The 22,527-nt window shown below is 41.0% G+C and overlaps 2 protein-coding genes across 6 annotated transcripts in view; both read right to left on the bottom strand.

The window, feature by feature from the left end:
* Window positions 1–997: 997 nt before the first annotated feature.
* Window positions 998–17,887, bottom strand: phf20a (PHD finger protein 20, a). Of its 4 annotated transcripts, none has more exons than XM_034121676.1 (17): window positions 17,772–17,887; window positions 15,724–15,830; window positions 14,500–14,671; window positions 14,103–14,187; window positions 13,358–13,434; window positions 12,367–12,922; window positions 12,201–12,251; window positions 11,643–11,906; window positions 9,680–9,868; window positions 9,459–9,548; window positions 8,014–8,169; window positions 6,794–6,975; window positions 6,609–6,708; window positions 5,528–5,723; window positions 4,958–5,384; window positions 3,401–3,581; window positions 998–2,303 (listed from the first exon to the last, which is right to left on the bottom strand). In XM_034121676.1, the coding sequence occupies exons 2-17, from the start codon at window positions 15,804–15,806 to the stop codon at window positions 2,161–2,163; spliced, it is 2,952 nt and encodes a 983-aa protein (XP_033977567.1). In that variant the 5' UTR covers window positions 15,807–15,830; window positions 17,772–17,887; the 3' UTR covers window positions 998–2,160. The 4 variants fall into 4 exon arrangements, with proteins under 4 accessions (XP_033977567.1, XP_033977568.1, XP_033977569.1 ...); XM_034121677.1 differs by lacking the exon at window positions 17,772–17,887 and adding an exon at window positions 16,700–17,141; XM_034121678.1 differs by lacking the exon at window positions 8,014–8,169.
* A 2,794-nt stretch (window positions 17,888–20,681) lies between these two features.
* Window positions 20,682–22,527, bottom strand: part of zgc:92107 (uncharacterized protein LOC492329 homolog) — a 38,411-nt gene continuing 36,565 nt past the window's right edge. For both annotated transcript variants that reach the window (XM_034121753.1, XM_034121752.1), the window contains exons 9-10: window positions 22,471–22,527; window positions 20,682–22,001 (exon numbers count right to left, since the gene is read on the bottom strand). The exon at window positions 22,471–22,527 is cut by the window's right edge and continues 113 nt beyond it. In XM_034121753.1, coding sequence (XP_033977644.1) covers window positions 21,807–22,001; window positions 22,471–22,527 — 252 coding nt within the window. In that variant the 3' untranslated portion in view covers window positions 20,682–21,806. The remainder of the gene's footprint in view (window positions 22,002–22,470) is intronic.

Genomic DNA, 22,527 nt, shown 5'->3' with positions numbered 1-22,527 from the left:
TCCATCACCACATGATGTGGGCTTACATTTTGGAGATTAAGCGCTTACAATTCCCATCAAGTTTCTATTTTCAATCTGATTAGGTAACTGCACAAATCGGCTGTGTAATAAAAACACATTTCATCAAAGGAAGCACAACATTTTAATGTGTGTGAGGTTTTTCCACCCCAGAAAACCCTGTTGATACACTTCTCCAAACTGCAGCTTCACAGAGCTGTTTTCGGGTCAAAAGCAGCTCTGTTGTAATGGTCGAATGCCTTGCTCAGCAGGGTTTCCTCTAGTTCTGAAAAACCTCAAGCACAGGCCTTCAAAGTAATGCTGCCCTCAATTTCAATCTGATTGTGTAAGAGCACAAATCAGCTACAAGAAAACATGTTGCGTCAAACTGAATGACGCAACCTTTGACTTCACTGGTGGTTATAAAATCAGGGTATATGCAGGAATCCTGAAGTCAAATGTAAAACCTTTTAAGAACTTTTTTAAGACCCTTTCCATACATTTTAAGACCTCATCGCCACTTTGAGTTTTAACCGGTTACATTGGCGACACACTTTACCTCACATTTACTATATACAGTATTGATTGTCCTTCCTCCTTATCTTCCAACCATTTGGACGCAAACTTGCATTTCCCCATAACGATGTTGTTTAACAACCGGCGTAAACGGAGCTTCCTGTTCAGATGACGTCAAATCCAACGGGATGCCATAAATAAACTACACAGAATCACACCTACACACCTACACAATGATTACATTCAGGCAGACTGTAGAATACAACCTCTTTGGACAATTTATATACTTATTGAAAACAAGCTACAAAATGTAATACCTTGGAAAATGCTGTTCAATACTTTTTAATAGCCTTCATTTTCGCTAAATTGATTTATCAACTTTTAATACTTTTTAAGACTCCGCGGACACCCTGAAATAGGATGGAAAAGGAACACTCCTCTTTAGCCAGAGAAACAATGAGAAAAATAGCCAAGAATAAGCCCATAGTGATTAATAACAATACTTTATTTATGTACCAGCAAATTGGTTTGCATTGTTTCTGACATGTCCCGGCGTCTAAGCCAGACACGCACAGTACAGTAGCATACAATATATGAATTCCGGAGAATGTTTTCAATAAAGAAGAGCACATATTTGAATAACATATTTACAAACAAGCCAAATACTGTAAATAAAACAGATGAAAAAGAAAAGAAAGATACATGTACAGGTCTTCCAAATATTATTTGTCACTGAAAAAAAAGCACAAGATGCTAAGTTAAGAAAAGACAAATCCACATTACAGTTTTCAGTGAATCAAGGTGTTACAGCAAACACAATGCAAATAGCAAATTGGAGTAAAGGATAATGACAAACATATAAAGATTATAACTGATAAACCGGGCACAAGGATGAGAGGACTGTTAGAAACAAAAACATTACAGATTAAGACAGAACAGAAACCACACTTTTTATACGTCTCTAAAACAGAAAATAAGATGCCTTTGATTCCAGACAAACATAACTTCACAGTGTAGATATAAATCAAACCCTTGAAACAGAATATTTGTAGAGGCTTCTTGTACAGTGTCCTTACACACTGGATGTCTTCAAGTTACTGTCCACCTTTAAAGCAAAATACTTTGAATGCCAGGTGACCGGAGCGGAGCTTTGGGACCTTGTTGATGCAAGAAAAATAATGTCTGAAAACGTGTTCAAAAAACTATTGCAAAGAGGCCGAGTTGGTTCAGGAACTCGATTGCACTTTTGAAAATAAATCTTCTGCATGTAATGCGCTGTGTACTAAGAGACAGGGCAACCTTCAGCAGTATCTCAGACAAAAGGCATTCATAAGGTTTAGAGCTGCATGGGAACCATAGAAATGTAATCTGGTCCTAAGGGTTTTTCTCCTGCGTTTACGAGGTTACTTTTGTGTTTAATCCTGATTTATGTTGCTGACAATCCACGTATGTTCATATACATATTCATATGACACTGACTGGCTGCAGCATCAGTTTCCACCACACAGATACCTTTTAAGAAGGAGAAACGGCAGCAGGAGTCAGGTCTTGCACTTGCATTAATATCGAAGTCTTTGCGACTGGTGAGCTTCCTCGGCTGCACCTGCTGCGGCGGGCCGTGTACGGGACGGCTGTTCTCTGGCGCCCTCATGTGGAGCTGTACAGGGCGATCTGCTGCACCTTGCCCAGCTGAGTGAGCAGACGCTTCATGCGGTGCTTCAGCTGAGGCAGGCGGGCCAGAGGCTCAGGGGGCTCCAGCTCCCCGGTGTAGTCCAGCCAGCTCTCCAGTACTGAGGAGGAGAAAACACGGTTACACATCATGGGGTTGAGAGTTCATTTAGTCTTAGTCCTTTGTCTAATGTCCCTGCTTGTTGAATTAAGTAGCTGTTTTTTTATTTATTTTCCTTCAAGTCAAGGCATTTAAGTCTTATCTTAGTCAAAGACGAACTCAACATGAACTATTTCATTGTGGTTTAAGTAAATAAAACCCCTACCAGCACAGAACACACAGGCCAACCCAGGTGTGATACCATCCTTATAACCATTAGTGCGTGACAATCTCTGGGCTGATTTGCATAATTTCATGCACCATCAAATGCAAATGTGTTTACATTAAGTGCTCAATACTAAGTAGCACTTAAATTGTTCATGGACGCACTGTCCTTGACCCAGTTCACAGTTTGCATTTTAAATCAGGAACCTTTTTAAATCATGGATTTTTAAGTTCAGAGGTCTAGTGTAGGAATAATAACTTTTCACTTGGCAGCCAGGTTTTACTGCCATTAGCTGAGGTAGGGAATGCATCAAAGTAAGACTTGGCAAATAATGGATGGCTTGCTTATAAAAATTAATGTATGTCAGTATTATCAGTCTTAATTGGTGATAGGCTAACATACTTATTTTAGTGTCACGTCTTCACATCTATTATTAGCCATTAACTGCTAGCTTACGGTGTGTGACCTCACCTGGTCAGAAATTAAAAGCAGACCTATTGTGCTTATATTCAGATTAATATTTGTATTTTGTGTCTCTACTGTTACCATGCTTTAATGTTCAAAAAGGTCTTTATTTTTCTCATACTGCCTGTGCCGCAGCACCTCTTTTCACCCTCTGTCTGAAACCAGAGCCCAGTCTGCTCTGATTGGTTAGCTGGCCGGCTCTGTGACAGAGAGAGTGTGGGAGAGAAACTACCTCTGGAGGCAAACCCCAAAAAGCATCATAGGGACTTTAGAAACGGACTGGTTGGAAAGAAACGTTGTGTAACCTACATCAAACAGTTGGCTGCTAATCTAATAGACTGGTGGATCGCTGATATAAGCACAATTGCTAAATGATTTCTTCCCTTGTAAAGAGACAGCGTTAGTAAGCAGGCCAGCGCGGGTCTTACCGTCCAGCTCCCTCTCGATGAAGTCCATCCTGTGTGAGACCTCGTCCTGCACTGCGTCGATGTGGTCCAGCAGGTTGATCTGCCTCTGCTGGTGCTGCCTGCTGTTATCTGCAGCCTCGCCGGGGTCTCTGCCCGCCTCCTCCCTCGTCTCCACCTGGGACCACGAGCCCCCCAGAGCAGCCTGGAGACGATTAGGAGAAATCATCAGACAAGACACTCAAGCTGCCAGTTCAATACACTCTTTGAAGTTCTTAAATGTTATTTTATTGGAGATTTTACTTTCAATTTCTCATGTTCATATAAAAGAGACTTTATTTAATTTGTTTTTCTTTTCATTACACATTCTTACTTTACCCAATTTTCTCCGGCATAAATAAAGTATTCTGATCTTCTTATGTTTATATCCTTAATCTTTTATTTATTTCATTTTAAAATGGAGCAACTGTCACTAAACCCAACTTCCCCTGGGATAAATGAAGTTTTGACTCTGGTTAGTTACAAGGTGCACATTCACTGTTTCCCATACATTGATTTTTTTATTTTGGTGGTCTAATGCAGTGGTTCCCAACCTGGGGGAACATTACATCTCTACATTACAATCAAATATAAAAAATAATTGATTAATTAATTTGAATAAAAATTCAAGTTAGTAGCTAATATAGGCATAAAAAGACAGAAATGTATAATTCTTTCTTTAATAGAAATGTTTCTTCTGCCCGTAAAGTGTCCAAACCAGGCTTTTCTGGATAAGCGCATTTTTAAAAACATAGTCATTGTCCATGCCGGTTTCAGATTATTTGTCACAGTTGCTCCGATCACATCGGTCTCCTCCATTTTGTAGATTATTTACGACTTTTGAATCCACATAAACACATCGGCAAAATCCGGCTTACTTTGAGCATGTGTTTTAAACAGTTTAATCCCTTTGTGAATTGTTTCCACTTGCGCCGTCCTTTAATTTCTTCATACAGCGGGGATCCAAATGAATTAATCCTGAGTCCAATAACCATCAGTCACTCCAATAGTGCTCCTTGATTACGCTTTCATCGTCCTTTAACAAAATACTTCACATTCATCCAGTTTGTGACAGTAGTTGTAGCATTTTTGAGACTTTTAAACTTTAATTACTGCTGTTGCGCTGTTGAGTGTGTGTGTGTGTGTGGGGGGGGGCGCAACTTCCAACAGGAGTCATTTGGGGGGGCTCTTGGGAAAAAAGGTTGGGAACCGCTGGTCTAATGGATAGTGAGGTGGGCTGATGATCGGAAGGTTGCGAGTTCAAATCCCGCCTGGAACACCACTACTAGTGTGCCCTTGAGTAAGGCACTTAACCCTCAGTTACTCCAGGGAGAATGTCCCTGTAATTGGTCATTGTAAGTCGCTTTGGAATAAGGCGTCTGCTAAATGCCTAAATTGTAAATTATATTTTTGGGAGAATAAACCCCACAGATCCTCAACTCCGGTGTGTCTCACTCATTAACAACGCAACACAGAGCAACAAGAACGTTGTCAATCAAATTCTGTGGGAAACACTGGCATCCCTGTGTATTGAGGGCTAACCTTGATGCTGGGGCCTGTGGATTTGGGCTTGTCTGTCTCCAGCAGGCTCCCGTAGCGCTGCTCCCGCTCCAGCAGCTCCTCGGTGCTCCTCATGCTGTCCTCCAGCTCTGAGCCCTGTCGGGTCTCCACCACCAGCCTCTGCTCCACCGCCGGGTAATACGCCCGCGGTTTCTGGTAGCAATGTTCACTGATAATGTACGAGTCCTGGAAGGAGGGGAATGGGAAGGAGGAGCCGGACGAGGAGGAGGTGGCGGCTGTAGCGGCCCGGCTCAGCTTCTCCAGAGCGTTGGACATTAAAATCTCTCCTCGGCTCATGTCCAAATCGGGAGTCGCGTTGCTGCTGCGGCACGAGTCCGAGGCGGTCCACGACCTCTCCAGATGTTTCCAGGGCTGCCGCCACAGCTGCAAGTCCGGGTGAGTATTGCTCCTGAAGGGCCAAACAACAGATAAGACTAACATCACATACAATAAAATGATAAAATATTTTATTCAAACTGGATGATACAGAAAGCAACTTATTTGATTGACTTGGTAGATAAGAGTCTCTTCATAAAATCTCTTTGTACTCACTGCAGGACGTTCATCTTGATCTGCAGTCCGCTGAGGATCTCCACCACGTGGTGCACGTCCCCCAGCAGCTGGTGGGTGGTGGTGATCTTCTTGGCGTTTTGGTGCGAGTAGTTCTCTTCCAGGAAGGACAAGCCGTACATGTGACCGTTGATCAACCACTCACGGTCGTACCAGTAGCGCAGACTCTGTCTCTGACCTGGAAATGATTAACAAATTGCAATGAAATTAAATCAAATGCATGGACTTGTTTAGAAATGACAAACCATACTAGAGCTTTGTTACAATTCAGTGATGAATCAAGCAATACTTACTTGGGCAACTAACTTCTGTATCACAAGGTAAAAAGCATATTGTAATATTACCCTAAGATATATTTTTCCATAAAAAACATTATTGTACACACTGTAATTTGTGTTATTGTCCACTAGATGGCACATAATACTTTTTCCAATGAAACAGGAAGTCTGCAGTGCTCTCTACCAGAATAGCAGAATCAAGCAAGCCCCCAGGAAGTGCGCCGGACTCTGAGGAAAATATTCGTTGTGGCCAAACGGCGGTACTACACTTCCGTATCAGTCGCTGGGCCCGGAAACACTTTTTCCCATTGACTAACATTGGGAAAGAGACGTCTGTAAATCGTTGGATATTTAAACTAGATAAACTACCCAGTATGAACATTTGTATAGCCCTTATTAAAAACATTCGGTCCTCAAGTTGTAAAATGTGCTAATAACGTTATTCTGAGAGTTATTTTTCTCTGCATTATGAACATCTAACCCACGGGACCGCACCTCCCGGCACGTTCATGTGAGGTGTTCAGTACTACATGAGTTTTACCTTTACCCATGGATGCACAATAAGAACGGATTATATGATTATATGAATACTTTCGTGACGTTTCGCTCTCTCAAAAGTTGGGCCATTTTGTCTTCATGCGCCAATGAGCAACTCTCATAGGAATGACCCGTCTCCCACGCTGTATCCAGTTCTTATTATACATCCATGAGCAGAACAGATCATTTGATGTCAACAATTTTTTAACCGACAGTGTGTAGTTTGTGGTGCTTGACGTTTCCCTCACCTGGTGGGTCTCTGCAGATGTAGCAGGTGTAGCGGTCGGGAACATTGTCTTCCAGCAGGCCCATGCAGGTGCCATGCTGCCAGCACAAACAGTCTTCACACTGAGGGAGGACAAGCAGGTTTAATTACTGCGGTCCTGATACACAAAAGGAACAGTGCAAGCGGTGACGAAAAACCCCATCTCACCTGAATCATGAAGTCATTCTCCTCCTCGACCTCACAGATGCAGCGCACTAACTCCTGGTCGTTTGTGTCCACAGCGCCCGAGTCCACACTCAGGGGAGGCGTGGTGACGTCCAAATCCCCCCCGAAGTCCTCGTCGCTCCACCCACAGCTGTCAGTGGACCAGTCGCTCATGCTATCATCATCTACAGTAACAGGGACATACATTATTGTTTTTTGGGAATATCACAGATATTAACTTTCAGATTTATCTCATTCATATTCTTGAATCGATAAAAAATGCTGCATGAAATGATTATCAACGAATATTTTCATGAATTACACGATGAAGCAAGCAAAAGCAGCAAAGTAAAAGCTCAGGATTCAATCAACCAAGTGTTATATATGTTTTTATATCATCATTGACAACGAGCAACCAGTTCACCCCAACATCTAAAATATATCGTTTTCTTCTTACCTGTGGTGGTATTGTTTAACCTCTGGATGTTTGATGAGAGTTGCCAAGTATTGTATATATCAAGCGGAAGAAACATGACCCGGTTCCACAAGTTAATCCACAGATCTTGTTCTGAGCGGTTTCATTTACAGCAACTATTTTCTTTCTACCCAAACACATCAGCCAACAGTTTCAAAGAACACAGTGAAGTGAGCATCCACTCAAGGACGGCACTATTATTGCTTTTCCTCTCATGTCCTCTAGTCCACGAGTGGATGAAAGCTTCCTCTTTGGCATTGATACAGTTGGCAGTTTGGTAGAAAGAAAATAGTTCCTGAATTTTACTTTTAAGGTGTGTGTGTGTGTGTGTGTGTGTGTGTGTGTATGTGTGTGTGTATGTGTGTGTGTGTGTGTGTGTGTGTGTGTGTGGATCAACTTGAGTAACCAGGCCAGGATTTCTAAAAAAAAAGAGACATTTCTGTTTTTAAATGTATTTTTTGCAGCACCACAAACCTCTGTAACTCTTACCAAACACATCTATATTCATAACTAGCATTACAAGTAAGATAATATATGTGTATTTTTTATTTTGGGGTGAATTGTCCGTTTGTCTTTCAGGTCATTTTGTGTGAAGAGCCACATTTGGACATGAATACCAAATGAGACACAGGTTAAACTGGAACAGCATGATGGATTGAATCCAGAGGGAACAGAAGAATGGAGAGGAAGCCATGAACAGTCACACAGACAAACAGAGACACACATACACAGTCACAGAGGTACCCACCATCCACATGTATCTGCTGTGAGTAGCTGTATCCAGGCCTGCTGGGGTAGGCCTCAGGCTTGTGATTGTGTGAGGGGGGGAATTTGAGTGGCAAATTCAATTTGGACTGAAGACCCAAAACTGAGATGCCAATATTCTCCTCACTACCTGTGTAGTCTGTTAATACAGGGAGGGGGAGGGGGGGGGGGGGGGGGGGGGGGCAGACGTAAAACAAAATGTCATGAAGGGAAAAAAAATTGTGGGACAACAAAACATGGACAAATAATAGACTCAAGAACTGACCGGGACAATCAATCTGATCAAATCCCGGGGTGCACCCATGACACATTTTTTGCCATGCCATTTTTTTAGGAAAACAAATACTAAATGTTTTTTTACAAACAATTAACTGTTTTTAAGGCCTACTTCATATATTTGAATAAGCACAAAACCCTAAAAATACTTCTTACAAAATGTCTCTGCTGTACTCATTGAGGAGATTTTCATTTCAAACATACAGTGTCTGCGTTTGATTCTTGTCGTCTGTCATAATCCATTGTTACCGGTCATTTTTGATGATAATAAATACATATTTAATAGAATCAAATTTCCATTCAATTGTTAGGTTAATGAATTTATATAAGCATGTTTAATTAAGACAAGAGAAACGCAATTCAAAAGGTTAGAGGGTTTCCCGATGCCGATGTTTAACCGATACATTGGTGCATCCCTACTTTTATAGTAAAACTAACAAATGTGGAAGGAAGGGAACCTACACGTGAGCATGCTGGACATAATGTACCTACATGATTTGTATATTGTACCAATTATTTTGTTATTTATTTCACTTTTGTGCCAGGAAAACAAATACTAAATGTTTCGTTAAATAATATATAAATAATTAACTGTTTTTTAGGCCTACATAATATGAGTACAAAACCCTAAAAATACTTTTTACAAAATGTCTCTTCTGTACAATTACCTACTCATTGACGAGATCTTAATTTCCAACATACAGTATTTGCATTTGATTCTTGTTGGCTGTTATAATCCATTGTTACGCAATTTAAGAGATTAGTGTTTGTGTGTTTGCCGATGACGATGTCTAACTGATACATTGGTGCATGCTAAACATACTGTAGCTACATGTGAATGCTAACTAGGAACATAGAGAGTTGTGATGGGGTTGTGTTGGTCAATATCAGTGCCACAGCACCAGCACTGATACAGTTCCTGTGGCAATGCAAGTGTGATGTCATAGGTAATGAGTTGGAGCGTTGTGATTGGCCTGATGGAGCGATGGAGACCAGCGACAGATGTAACACTTCTCCCACACACAGAGGCTCAGCCAACACCCAGAGGAGTGAATGGAGTACTGTTTACACGGTGTCACAGTGATGCACATGCAGAGCAGCAGATATATGAAGAGGCCTGATGCAAGGCAAGGACCCCCCCCGTCTTCTTACCAGACTTGGCCTTCTTTTTCTTCTTCTTCTTCTTTAGTTTAATACGGAGGAAGTCCTTCTGTTTCTGTTTCAGTTTGTCTTTTACTGACCCTGGGGACCGTTAAGTGGCGAGAGTTAGTAAGTCAAAGCAGGTAACTTAAATGATACTAATAAGGGAAACAGGTTGGACTCTTTGCAAAATACACCATGCAGTAATTCTCCTTGTACGGCGTGGTACTGACCAATGTCAAAGCCGCTCTTGTCAGAGTCCAGCTGCTGGCATCCGTTCCTGTCCAGATGGTTCTCCTTGCTCTTCTCCCTCAGCAGCGCCCTCTGCTGGTGGATATGGGTGCTGACGGCAGGCGGGGCCGATGTGCGCCTGCCTGCAGTCTTCACCTCACCACGGGCGACCGGGACAGGCCCAACAGGGTCTGAGGAAAACCAATGAAAGGCCAAACATTAGCTCAAAGCTGTGATATAAAACAATGCAGCTTTGCTTTAGAAGTATGACAAGGGCTGTACAATTAATGTTATGGAAATGGAAATATGGACTAGTAGGATATTTAAAATTGCAGGAAGCACTATATTTGTTAAAAGCTACATATGCTTTGAATTAGCAATTGGCAAGCTGCAGAGATATTCAGCCCAAAAATCGTACTATAAATTAAAAAAAGAATTGAAATCATGCAGCACTGTTTGACTAAAAATAAGAGCATGTCATGATTAGGTATTCAGATTTTCTGGTTCAGGTTATTCATTTGTACATGTAGTTAGATTTGGTTTGCAGTTAAAAAACAAGAGATCCATTGTGACATAGACAAAAACAGGCAAAACGTTAAAAAAAAGGACCCCATGCTGCGTCACATTTAAAGGGGACCTATCATGCAAAATGCACTTTTGTACGTCTTTAATACATGAATATGTGTCCCCGGTAGGGGTGTAACGGTATCCGTATTCGTCCCGAACCGTCACGGTTCGGCGCATGCAGTCACACGACGAATATGCCTTTTTTTTATGAAGGGAAAAAAGTGTCACTCAGGGCAGTATCCATTACACTATATATAATCCAGGGGGCGGTATTGCGCCTAAAAGCGGTTTGCCTGCCGCCCTTAAACAACAAATGAAGAACAAGAAGAAAACACAACAAAACAAACAAAATACAAGAAGAAGAGAAGTTAGTATGGCGATTTCAGATAACACACAGGAGCTAGAAGACCCACCTGCTTCTTTTAAATCAGCTGTGTGGGAACATTTCGGGTTCCCTGTGGACTACAATAACGATGGAGTGCGAGGACGGTGTGTCGGCGTTGTTCGACAGCGGTGCGGTATGCTAATGATAACACCTGGGTAACACACGCCAAACATGCTAAATCATATCAGAAGGCATCACCCAGATTTGCCAATCACCGGAGCCCGGTGAAAGACAACAGCAGTTCAACAGCTTATCCCCGCTGTTTTTAAGAAGCCAATAGACATGCAAGCCGAGAGACCAAAATAAATAACGGAAGCTATTGGCATATATATTTCAACGGCTATGCGCCCTTGAAACACTTTCTTATTATTTATTTTGTAATATTTTCAAGACATTCTTTTTAGTTTTACAGCTTGATGAAACCTTCTTGTTTGAGATCAGCCATTATAGATAATATGGCCATCTGAGTGTGTGTGGTACTGTTTGTGGTTTGTTTTTCACTGTGTAATACAGTTAATTATTATTATTCAACATGTTAGAGTTCCTTATTTTTATATTGAAACTTGCACTACTGTTCAAAAATAAATAACGACAAACCTGGAATTATGCATTTGGGACTTTTTTTTTGCTTTTTCTTGTTGTACCGAACCCGTACCGAACCGTGACCCCCAAACCGAGGTACATACCGAACCGTGAATTATGTGAACCGTTACACCCCTAGTCCCCGGTGTTCCAGGGAACTCACCAAGTGTCAGAAAACACAACCCTCTCTATTTTCCTCCATACCCAAATCTCTAAAAAAGGGAGAAGTATAAATATGCCTTATGGTATGTATGGTTCAACACTATATTATTCAAATATAGCATGATAGGTCCACTTTAAAAAACACGAACATTCAGGTAAATAAATAACCGTGACACTGCTGCAACTTTGTAGAAAAAGCCGGTGATAATCAAAAGCTTTTTTTCCTTACACGTCATACAGGACAGAAGTGACACTAGAGAGGAACTCACGCAGAGAGGCAGAGATGGTGCGCCTCCTCTTGATGCCGTCCAGAGGAGTGGTCTGTTTCTCCGAGGCTCTGGTCTGGATGCTCCTGGTGGGGCTGCCCCCGCCCTCCAGAGGCTGCTCCTCTCCGTGGTAATATTTCATGTGGTAGTGCAGCAGCTTGGCCTTGCGGAATGACTTCGTGCAGCCGGGAGCGCTGCACTTAAACGGGTTGTGGTCCAGGTTGATGGACAGGACCGGAGGAGGTTGGTTTTTGATGACGCGGTACACTGAAACAAGGAGCGAGGAACAGTCAGTGACACGTAAAGAAAGTGTGGAGGAAATTCTTAAGAGAAATTGATAAATGATTCATGGACAAAGTCTTTAATAAAGTAATAAAGAAAGTCAAGTGAAATCGATCCCAAATGTAGGAACAGCGCTACTTCATCCTCAGAGGATAGAGAAGACTACAAATAACAGTGTAAAAGGCAATCAGAGTATAAGACTATATGTTTTAAATGATTATATGATAATTTGACACGACAGAAAGCACTTCCAAGAAAATGTGTTTTGAATGTACTCACATGGTTCTCTGCTGAATCTGTTGGGGTTGTGGAAACCCTGCTTCCTCACCGCTATCAGAGGCAAAACAAATATGTAGTCTCTTGAAAATATGCCCAACGTCATATTTACTGCACCCGTTTTCACAATCCTGCAGAATGAAGGACATTTGACTTCATTAACACTTACGTTTCACAGGCACGGGAGGTGGTACATCCGCTGCGGGCTCGGAGCATTCTGATTGGACGCTGGGCTTCTGCTCCACACCTCCTTTTGATTCTGTGGTTGTCATAGAGACAGGCACCGGCTCCATCTGTGCTGTGGGTGACTCCTCCGTGTATGGCTTGGGCGACTCTGTATATGGCTTTGTTTCCATCTCTTCCTGCTTCACCTCTCCATTCAGGAGACACTTCTCTTTGCTCTGCACATCGTCTGTTTCCTCCTTCACCCCGTTGGGGAGTCCCGCCCCCTTCCCTAAATCCCTGGCCGTGTTCAGGTCGGTCACTTCCTCTTCCTGTTTGATGGCCGGCGCAGCGCTTAGCTCGCCGTTTGTTTTCTTGTTCTTCTCGTTGACCATCCCCTGTTCTCGCTGATCTTCCTCACTGTTGCTGTCCTCCTCCTCGCGGTCGGACGTGCTGCGTCTGGCTCGCTTGTTCTTGGGGCCTCCGTTCTCCTGAGGCCTCCTGCGGTTTGGGGCCCGCCTCACCATGGTACTCTCAGAGGAACGAGACTTACCTCCACCTCTCTATTTATCAGCAGGACAAAGATAGGTTTAGTATACTGAATCACTCAGAATGAATTCATAATGTGGACATTAGGGCTGCTCAATTATGGCAAAAATCATAATCTCGATTATTTGGGTCAATAATTGATATCACGATTATTAAAAACAATTATCCTTTTACTTTGAAAACATCCATTTATTGAAAAAAAATTGAACAGTATGTTTTTAACAGTTGATTACCCTGAACTTTAAATATAATACAACTGAAAACACAAAAAAACAAATTATTAAAAAAATAAATAATAAAAAAATATTCGTTTTATTTCGAGTACGTTGTTTTCGTAATCGTTGCAAGCCAAAATCGTAATTGCGATTAAAATCCGATGAATTGAGCAGCCCTAGTGGACATAGAATAGAAGATTAAATGGTTATGGATGTTTGAATGGCTAAATGTACCTCTTTAATAAACGGCTTCACGTGTATCTCCTTCACTGTCTGGATAACGCCATCGTAGAACTTCACAGTGTAAGATGCTGAAGAAGATAAAGGAGAGCATGTTTGAAACTAGCATGATGTTAATCAGGTAGCCCATTACAGACTACTTTTTATTCTACACTTGAATTGTTAATTCTCTTGTTGTTTATGCGAGATATTCCCCGATTTAGAGTTTTGTTATTGTGCATCACAGTTCTTTGTTCTTCGTTTGTATTTGCTGTGCCAGTCAGAGAAGCCATTAGGTTATAATTGAATGCAATTTTACACCAAAGCTACCTTTTTAAAGTGGACATTATTCTCATTTTCAGGTTCATATTTGTGTACTGGGACATGTCTCCATGCTTTAATGTTCAAAAAGCTCTGTATTTTTCTCATACTGCCTGTGCTGCAGCACCTCTTTTCACCCTCTGTCTGAAACCAGAGCCCAGTCTGCTCTGATGGGTTAGCTGTTCTGATTGGTCGACTGCTTAGACACGTCCCGCCCCTTAGCCTATCACGTACAATAGATATAACACACCACAGGAAAGGGAAAACCCCTACAAATATAGAAGGGCCTCTTTAAAAACAGAAGTGAAACGTTAACATTTCAGTTTTCATATTGCACAATCTTGACAAAGTCATTACAGTCATTCATTAAAAATGCTAATAGATGTATACATTAAAAAATATATTCTGGTCCAAATTTGCTCAGCACTTTAATACCCACCATCTTTATTGACCGATAGGACCTTGGCGGGGTAGAAACGGCAGTCGGACCAGCTGGCTAGGACCTTGTCGTTCACATGAAAGCCCTGCAGAGAGGACAGAGAGGATGGATCTGGGACATACTGTAGGCATGCTGTCAAAACTTCAAAAGGACATGGTTCTTTTAGCTAACAAAGCTGTCATTGTCGTCCCATTTTTATTCAAAACACAGTGCTCAAATGTGGCCCAACCCCAAATGTAAAAGTAAAAGATACCCATTTGGATTATGCAAAAACAAACCAAATGGGAAAAACCCCTCTATGCAGAATTATGGAATAAAAGTAAGAAGAAGAACCCAAGATAACCTATAAGTGGCAGATCTTCTCATTTCTCGATGCAAGACAGGTAAAAAAGCTTACAGGAACAGGAGCGTCGTCCTGCAGGCCCTGCCGCCTCAGCGTCACTCTCTCCACGGGTCTCAGGTAGGGACTGGTCCAGTCAAACCACTCGTCGTAACGGTGGCTCCACTGGCGGTAATGGACCAGAATTTTTTCTCCTTCAAAGTCAACCTTCTCTATATTGGCAGCATACCTACACGAGAGAAATAATTCAATAATGAGTGACAGGGAGTGGTTTTAATGCATTATTCTTTATTCAAAACAAATAATGAGGTAGCTATAGTCAGTGGAAATGAGTCTATGTGGAAATGTCACAGTGAATAATGATGCGTAACTTAAGAGGATGCTTTATTGGGGGTAGTGTTGGGCATTGACACGCTACTATAGTCTAATAAAATAAAAATTTGATTACAAAAATAGTACAATACCAAAATTACAACCTCAAGTAACTTATTAAGATTTGGTCAAAGTTACAAAGTCATTACCTTTGATTATAATATGATTAAAACGCAGGGCTCTTACAGCTAAAGGATATGTTGATTTGATGCCAGTCGGATCAACTAAAACTGAAGAAAAACATCAATTATCAAGTCAAATTTAAACACTTCCTGCGCAAAATGCCTCGTCTAAAGTCCCTGCTACCAGTTCAGCGAAATCTTGAATAGCCAATTTATATTGAATGTGCACTCCCCCTTGTCGTCGATAACATGCAGAAAGTGGATTTGCTCTGAGTATCTCTGAGTAAACCAAATAAGAGTGTTGTTGATTTCGCAACCCTGATCACCGTGAATGTGAGAGGCAGCCATTTTTTTTTTAAGAGGAATACAAATCAATGACAGGAATTATTTTTAAATGTTCATGTCAGAAACAAAGACAACATTTCAGAAAATCCTCATTTCTTAGCATTTTTAAGATCCGATTCAAGACATTTAAAAACCAGACATGGCCTTATTTTTGAGATACATTCATTAAATGTCTTTTCTGTATTTTAGGGCCCCAGAGAACCCTAAAACAGTCTAGAGATAATCGTACCGTCCTTCAATATCAATCCATATTAACGGCTGTTTTCCAAGAGGCTTTATTTGCTCTTTTAGTAAAAGATCTTTTAACAGACCAACAGAATAGCTAAGCCAGGCCCAGAAATGATACAAAGACACTGAGTATGTCAGAGAGAAAGAGAGAGGGAGTGAAGGAAGGAAGTGAATATTTACAGGGATGGGAGGAATGAGTGAGGCCATGACTCACCAGTTTTTGAGGCTGTCTCTGGCCTCGAGCTGAGCTCCCACCTCAAAAGATATCCCTCTTCTGTTAGGGGGCGTCTTACTCATACTGCCCACATCAAGGCTCCCTTCCTGTACACACACACACACACACACACACACACACATTAATCTAACACACCAATCAAAACTACACCCATGTGGGTACACTACTGAGAGACACATTGTTCCTAGCCAAGAACACAATACAACGGACTAGCAAGGACTTTTACAGACTATCTTGCAGTCAGCCTTGGTTTTCTAAGGTCATCACTAACCATTATTTACCAGAAGGCTTTAGCAAATCACAGCTTTGCACTCCAGACTATATCTTTTGGTGTTAAAAGGGCAATTGCGGCACTCCCACAGCAGAAAAATAATGCAGTCAAGGCTGGGAAAAGATATTACCGGTGTAATAATACAGATTACACATGTTGTGATTCCAGTGTAAAGCAAGGGGAATCTGACATTGTACGGTGAGCCATGTACCTCAAATGATGATGAAATGTGCAACTAATACCAGATGTTCAGTGATCAGCAGGGTTGTCTATACTCACACAGGTACAAATGATGATCTTTAGCAAAAATGAGCAGCATTAAAGCAATCAATATGTTATTTAACTCCCTCTCAAGGAGGAAGAACAAGAAGGAACAAGATCTACGATGACATGTTCATAGCTTTCACTTCCTACTCAATCTGTAGAGTAAACAGGCTATCATGCACCAAAAATACTCGACTAATGTACATTATAATAGTCTTAAATGGGGTATTTGTCCATGCAGTCTCATCAAATCCAGACCCATAGCCTGCTGCAGCCTCTCGGTGGAGGAGGATCATTTTTGCATAGAAAATGTCAATTCCCTCCCTACAACAGGGCGTCCTTTGTCAGGCATGCAAAGGACAGATCGGCACCTATCGTTAAAAAGCCAAAAGATTTACATTAAACACAATAACGTCTTACTTTTGTCCAGGCTACAGCCCTCTCGTTTCACCATAGCGGAGGCAGTCCGTGCTGCGAGTGCGACGCACAAACCGGATATCTTCACACTACTCAGCCCACGTGTTTTCTGGTCAACCGATTTTCCCGTACGGACACAATGGAGAAGACAATGGAGAAGAGCCTTGGTGGCTAATCGCCAGCAGATACGGACACCCAGCACGGTATCAACGAGCAAACCATATCCCAGTCAGTAATATGCAAAGTGTAGGATGAAAAGTGTGCATTTTATGGCCTGCACAAAGAGCCAGACAGACGACAGCGACACAGGCGGGACACACACCGAGAGTTGGTGATGCCCGAGTCAGGAAACGGTTGATCAACACCAATTTAAAGTGTTACATAAAGCATATTTTTGGCGAATTAAGCGTAAATTGAGAATTTAATCTGATAAACACCCTTTTATTTTTTCACATCTCTCAACCATAGACTGTTTCGAAATGGTCGTCTTGTTATTTTAGCAGAAAATACGAGGGCGTGTTGTTTGTAGCTCATAGCAATATTCTACCGTTGTCCACTTTGACACTTTATTGTCCAGTATTTTATAACCAGTGGGCGTAGCGAGAGAGAGAAAACGTCACCTACGCAAGAGCTTTTCGTGAAAACGATTGGTCTGAAGGCTCTCAAGTGGGCGGGATACTAGCATCTGATTGGCCAAGCAGCTGTCACTCACATATCTGTTCTGGGCCTCGCGCGCTAGGCCTTTACTTTGTCATACTTTTGGTGCTGGGAACGAGCGGCGTGGAAAAGGAAAGCATGAAACTTCCACAACTAGAGAACAACGTAGCCATTTAAAGGCACCCAATGAAAATGCATATGCCGAACAAGAGCCACACCAATAATGACACGAACAGAACAACGAATTGTACTAAAATACACGTTTTAAAACCTACTTCGTCACGTTTGTTTTGAACTCAAAAAGCCGACATGCGGCACCATCCGACGCTGACGCATCCAGCAAACCCTCCTCACTATCGATGTAATAAACGATTATAATCTCTTGAGACGAGGGAGAGACACACTCTGGGCTTCCTACCTGTTCTCCAGTCACTCTTTGTCCGGTTGGGGGAAAAATATGCACCGTAATCCCTGAAGGAGTGCAGGTACCGCTGCCTCCGCCTGTCTGCTCCAGATCACGCAGTTGAATTTCTCCCAGTTGCATTCACCGCGGGCAGTGTGGCGCTGCACTGCGCATGCGCCTACAGAGACCCAGGCCCCAAGTGTTCCGATAACATCATTCATCAGCTAACATTGAGTCGCTCATAATATTTAATGATGATGTTCATAAACATGTCAAAAGCACTTTTATTTGGACCTAAATGTACGAATAACATGGTGTGGTACCGACCAATATGTCACATTAGTATAGCTTGCTACTTTCCATATATGAATACACTATCCAGTAAGTCATGGAAGGACTTAATGTTTATGTATGTTCATAAACATGTCAACAATTGTTAATAAAAACACTTTTAAAGGGGCCTACCTACAGAACCAACAAGCGTTTAGGACATAGCATTACTAATATTATCAGCGCTTACAAATAAACAAATGGAGGCCATTATTATACCTTGCTACTTTTCATAAATGAATACACTTTGATCCAGTAAGTCAGGAAGGACCTGAGCATGCCATTGTTCACACAATAGACCTGTTGTTTTTTATAGGAGTTTATTTAGGGTGACCAAGCTATATAATACTCACTACATTGGTGGGTGGGTTTTAGTGTGTCCGCCTTTTTTAGGATGGCATGCCCTTAAGTGATCTATCTACCTATTTATTAATCTATTTTACTGCTTGTACAAGTGTTTTTATGGATATTTCTACTCTGTTTTAATAAACTAGTGAGGACATTTTTTGTGTCACTGTACCGTTGTTAAGAAAGGCTCATAATACATATAACTAAAGCACTGTGAAAACATCATATAAACACAATAAAGGTGCCCAAGTAAGGCTGATGTTGTTGCTGTTACAGTGATTTGAAAATAAAAGCTGCTATGTTCACGACCTCTGTCACTGAATGTGCTTTTTGAAAGAGGCTGCCATTTGTTTATTTTGTTTTTTACTCAATTTGTTCCAGGATAGAGGTCCTTTTACTCTGCTGTCATGGTTACCCCTCTTCACCGGGGGCAGACAGGTACATCATGGTGTCAGGAGCAGTGACCAGTGATGTGCATAAAAGGGCAAACAGTTGAATATGTACAGATTGGAGGAGTCAGGGTCATGCTGTGTGACAGGATGGGGAGTGTGTGTTTGATAAACCCTCTCACCCTTACAGTCACTAACAGATACTAGGAATAACACTTTCATAACTCTGGACAAATAGACCTAAAAGCCTTCTAGATGTGTGTTTCCAAAGCTGACACGATACCAAACTATGGTTCTACTGAACAGATCAGCCAAATAGACCCCTATTTCCTCTGTGATTGAGTAACACAGTTAACCATTTTGAAAACCTTTCTGAGAAATGCAAAGATTAACTGCCTCCTTTTCAAGGGATAGTTAGTCAGCACTGCTAAAAACAAACAATAACATTGTTATATTTAAAATACAGACCAGGCAGAACCGATACAAATAATTTTCTTTTTCAATTAACCCATTAGAAACTCTATACTTATACATTTGAGGCATTAATTGGATAATTAATAGATACATAATTGAGATGTTATATTTAAAGGCATCTTTTGTTGATTATATGCATGATTTTAATGTTTTTGTCTTTGTTTCCCCCCCTTACTTTGGTGTTCGCGGTCAAATTTGACCGGTCCTGTTTTAACTGCTATTATTAACACAAAAAACATTAATCATCACCAAATTTCATTTAACACCCTTTCAAACTGTAAATATTGTATCAGACTACTGGTATACATGAACAACTGCAGTAAATATACAAACAATAGACCCTGAACATGTATTGTGTGTGCCAGGTGTGATCCATGTGGGGGGATGGGCACATAAGAGCGGGAAATGTGTCAAATTGGTGTGTGTGTGTGTGTGTGTGTGTGTGTGTGTGTGTGTGTGTGTGTGTGTGTGTGTGTGTGTGTGTGTGTGTGTGTGTGTGTGTTTTTTTTTTTTTTTTCACATGGAGGGATTGGGCACATAAGGGGGGGGGGGGGACACATTTAGAGTATGTGTGTGTGTGGGTGTTTGTGTGTACCAGGTGTGATTCACATGGGGGGATTGAGCACATAAGGGGGGGAACACATCTAGAGTATGTGTTTGTGTGTTTTATCTGATCCGGATGGTTACTAATTCCTTTTCTTTATGGCGGTCATTTTTGACCGGGAACACCATGGGTGTTACAAAGTTGACTAAATCATCCAAAATTCAATGAAAGTGGTGATCAGCAATTGTATATGTTCAAATGTCTACTGTGAAGGATATCATAAAGCCTTAATGCAATCGAATGTCAAACAAAAAAGTTATGATTGATGAAAGTAGTAAATCGGTCAGATTTTACCCGAAGACAACAGGAGGGACCATGCACAGCATTCATAAATTATATATATTTGTATTTCAACTATTGAGCTTTTCACCAAATGAAAAGTTAAGGTCCTTTTATAGGTCCAAATGTAGTCATTCACCTAATCTTATTTTGTGAATTTAAAGAGATTTAACTCCTTTATTGCTTATTTAATTAATTTAAATCCCTAAATTATATAATAATCTATTAGTTTAGACCTTTATTAAGATCACATTTCAGGTGTAAATACCCACACACTGTTAACATATCATTAAATGTCACCTGAAACATATAAATAACAAAATACCGCAATTCAGCATTCATTATTTACAAAAGGCAAATGTTCTCTTAGTCTCATTTTAAGAGAAGGATGGTGAGGTCGCAGCTTCCTGCCCGGGGTCTTTGTCTCCTCTCCCCTCATTTCCTGTCTCCCCTCTGCAAACCCCTCTCAAAATAAAGTCAAACACACCAACACAAACAATGTACAATTTTAACAAACCTTTATTTATGGACAGCCATTCCATATTATAACATATGCAAACACACATATACACACACGCACATGGAAAGTGGTTTGAGTCAGTCCTATGTTCAAAAGGCAGGCGGTTACAGCAGAGAAATGAACAGTTAATTACAAAAAAAACACTTTTTATTGCGTTTTTAACGGCAATATTTTTACATCACCCTTAACCTGGATCATTAGATTACACTTAGGGAGAGTTAATACTATTTACACGCATTATTTATTTACATCGCAAAGCCTGAGAGGGGACACGGAAAGCTCAATCTACATTCTCATAGAACGAGACAGGGTTTGTGATCGGTTAAATGTTCAGTCTGTGAGGTCAACACCCGTTTTTATCATAAGACCTGAGCCAAAACACGTACAGAGCACAAACAAAAGAGAACACGCTTCCAATTGAGAGATTTACCAACCTCTCACATCGCTATGATAAACTGTAATCCCAACACTGGTGTCTGGCTTCACTTTAGAGTTGTAAAATCAATGCACATTTATTTTCCTTAGAAATCTCCACCAACTATTAGAAAGAGCTTTGAAAGAAAGTCTCTTTATAGTTTCTTATTCTTGTTAAACGAGGAGCTTTCAATACAACTACTCAAAACAAAGCTTATTAATCAGACACCATTGCCAGAGTTCTTTTACTTTTCTTATATTTAAACATTTTCTGTACATGATGAAAGAAGGCTGTGTCTTTCGTTCACTCTGACAATCACACACACACACTTGAATGAGTCCACAATTTCTTTAGATTCGCTTTGCAAGTGAATACTGTAAGAGTCTACACAGTTTTACTACCCATAAGAAGTTAGACCTGTTTTCACATGCAGCCACTTTGAGCCACTTTAAAGATTTTAGTATGAAAATTAAACAGCGAGCCCAAAGGTGATGCGTGTTGTCTCTCAGTAGGAAAACAAGTGGGAACCAGGGTCCAAAACTTTGAGTTGTTTTGACTTTGTTTTTGTGTAACAGAGGTGTAGTATTCCCCCCCCCCCCCCCCCGAGGGTTTCCAGTGTGGTCTGAGCCGAAAACAGTGTTTATGCATGATTGAAGGTGTAACTGGAGATGCTGATTCAGCACCTGAGGCTTCACACCACTCCTTCGATGAAGCTGGTCTCCAGATGCACGATGAGCATCCTCAGGAAGGACATCTCCTTGCGCGTGTTCTCGAAGATGATCCGCGGGTCGTCCGACTGGCAGCGCAGGCAGTTGGGCGCCATCACCATGGCCAGGTTGTTCACATCCATTTTAGTTATCGCCACGTTTGAGGGCTGAGCGAAAATCTGGAGAGAATCAGGAGAAAGCAAGGTGTGAGTTCCAATTGGTTATCCACACAAATATTCATTTTTAAATAAAGTTCAGTTTGAATTGGGTTTTTCTTTTGAATAATTGTCCTTGTTTGTAGGGGAGGGTAATAGATGTTTTAAGGTACAATAAATAAAGTTCAAAACAAGCACTGAGAATGTATTATGTAAAAATGTAAATACAAATGAACAAGTTTAAAACTAAACAAATATTATAAATGTTTCTCTATCTAATCAGATAATAATCCCTGTATTCTGACAAATGTTTTAATAAAAAATTAAAAAATCACAATACAAAAACATGTTTTTTTCTACCCTGAAAACCTTTTTCATAATTATTAGATGATAATCTCATTAATTCAGAAAAACTTGTACCGATATTGTCAGAATGGGGTCAGTGGAATATGGAGCCTGGTTGGGAATATTTATAAATGTGTGTCATCATTACCTGCAGGAAGTGGATGAAGTAGCAGAGCACCAGCCTGCTGAGCTCGGGCAGAGACTG

The sequence above is a fragment of the Trematomus bernacchii genome, unplaced genomic scaffold, assembly GCF_902827165.1.
Source record: "Trematomus bernacchii unplaced genomic scaffold, fTreBer1.1, whole genome shotgun sequence".
NCBI lineage: Eukaryota > Metazoa > Chordata > Actinopteri > Perciformes > Nototheniidae > Trematomus > Trematomus bernacchii.
Note: the sequence above shows the minus strand (reverse complement) of the source record. Positions and strands in the feature narration are given on the sequence as shown.

What these genes read in the sequence shown, in the direction of transcription:
- phf20a (XM_034121676.1), bottom strand. Translation starts at nt 15,806, where the DNA reads ATGAGTAAGACGCCCCCTAACAGAAGAGGGATATCTTTTGAGGTGGGA. An exon ending in CCTATCGGTCAATAAAGATG is followed by an intron (nt 13,435 to 14,102) that starts GTGGGTATTAAA and finishes TATCTTCTTCAG; the next exon opens with CATCTTACACTGTGAAGTTC. An exon ending in AGAATGACTTCATGATTCAG is followed by an intron (nt 6,709 to 6,793) that starts GTGAGATGGGGT and finishes GTCCTCCCTCAG; the next exon opens with TGTGAAGACTGTTTGTGCTG.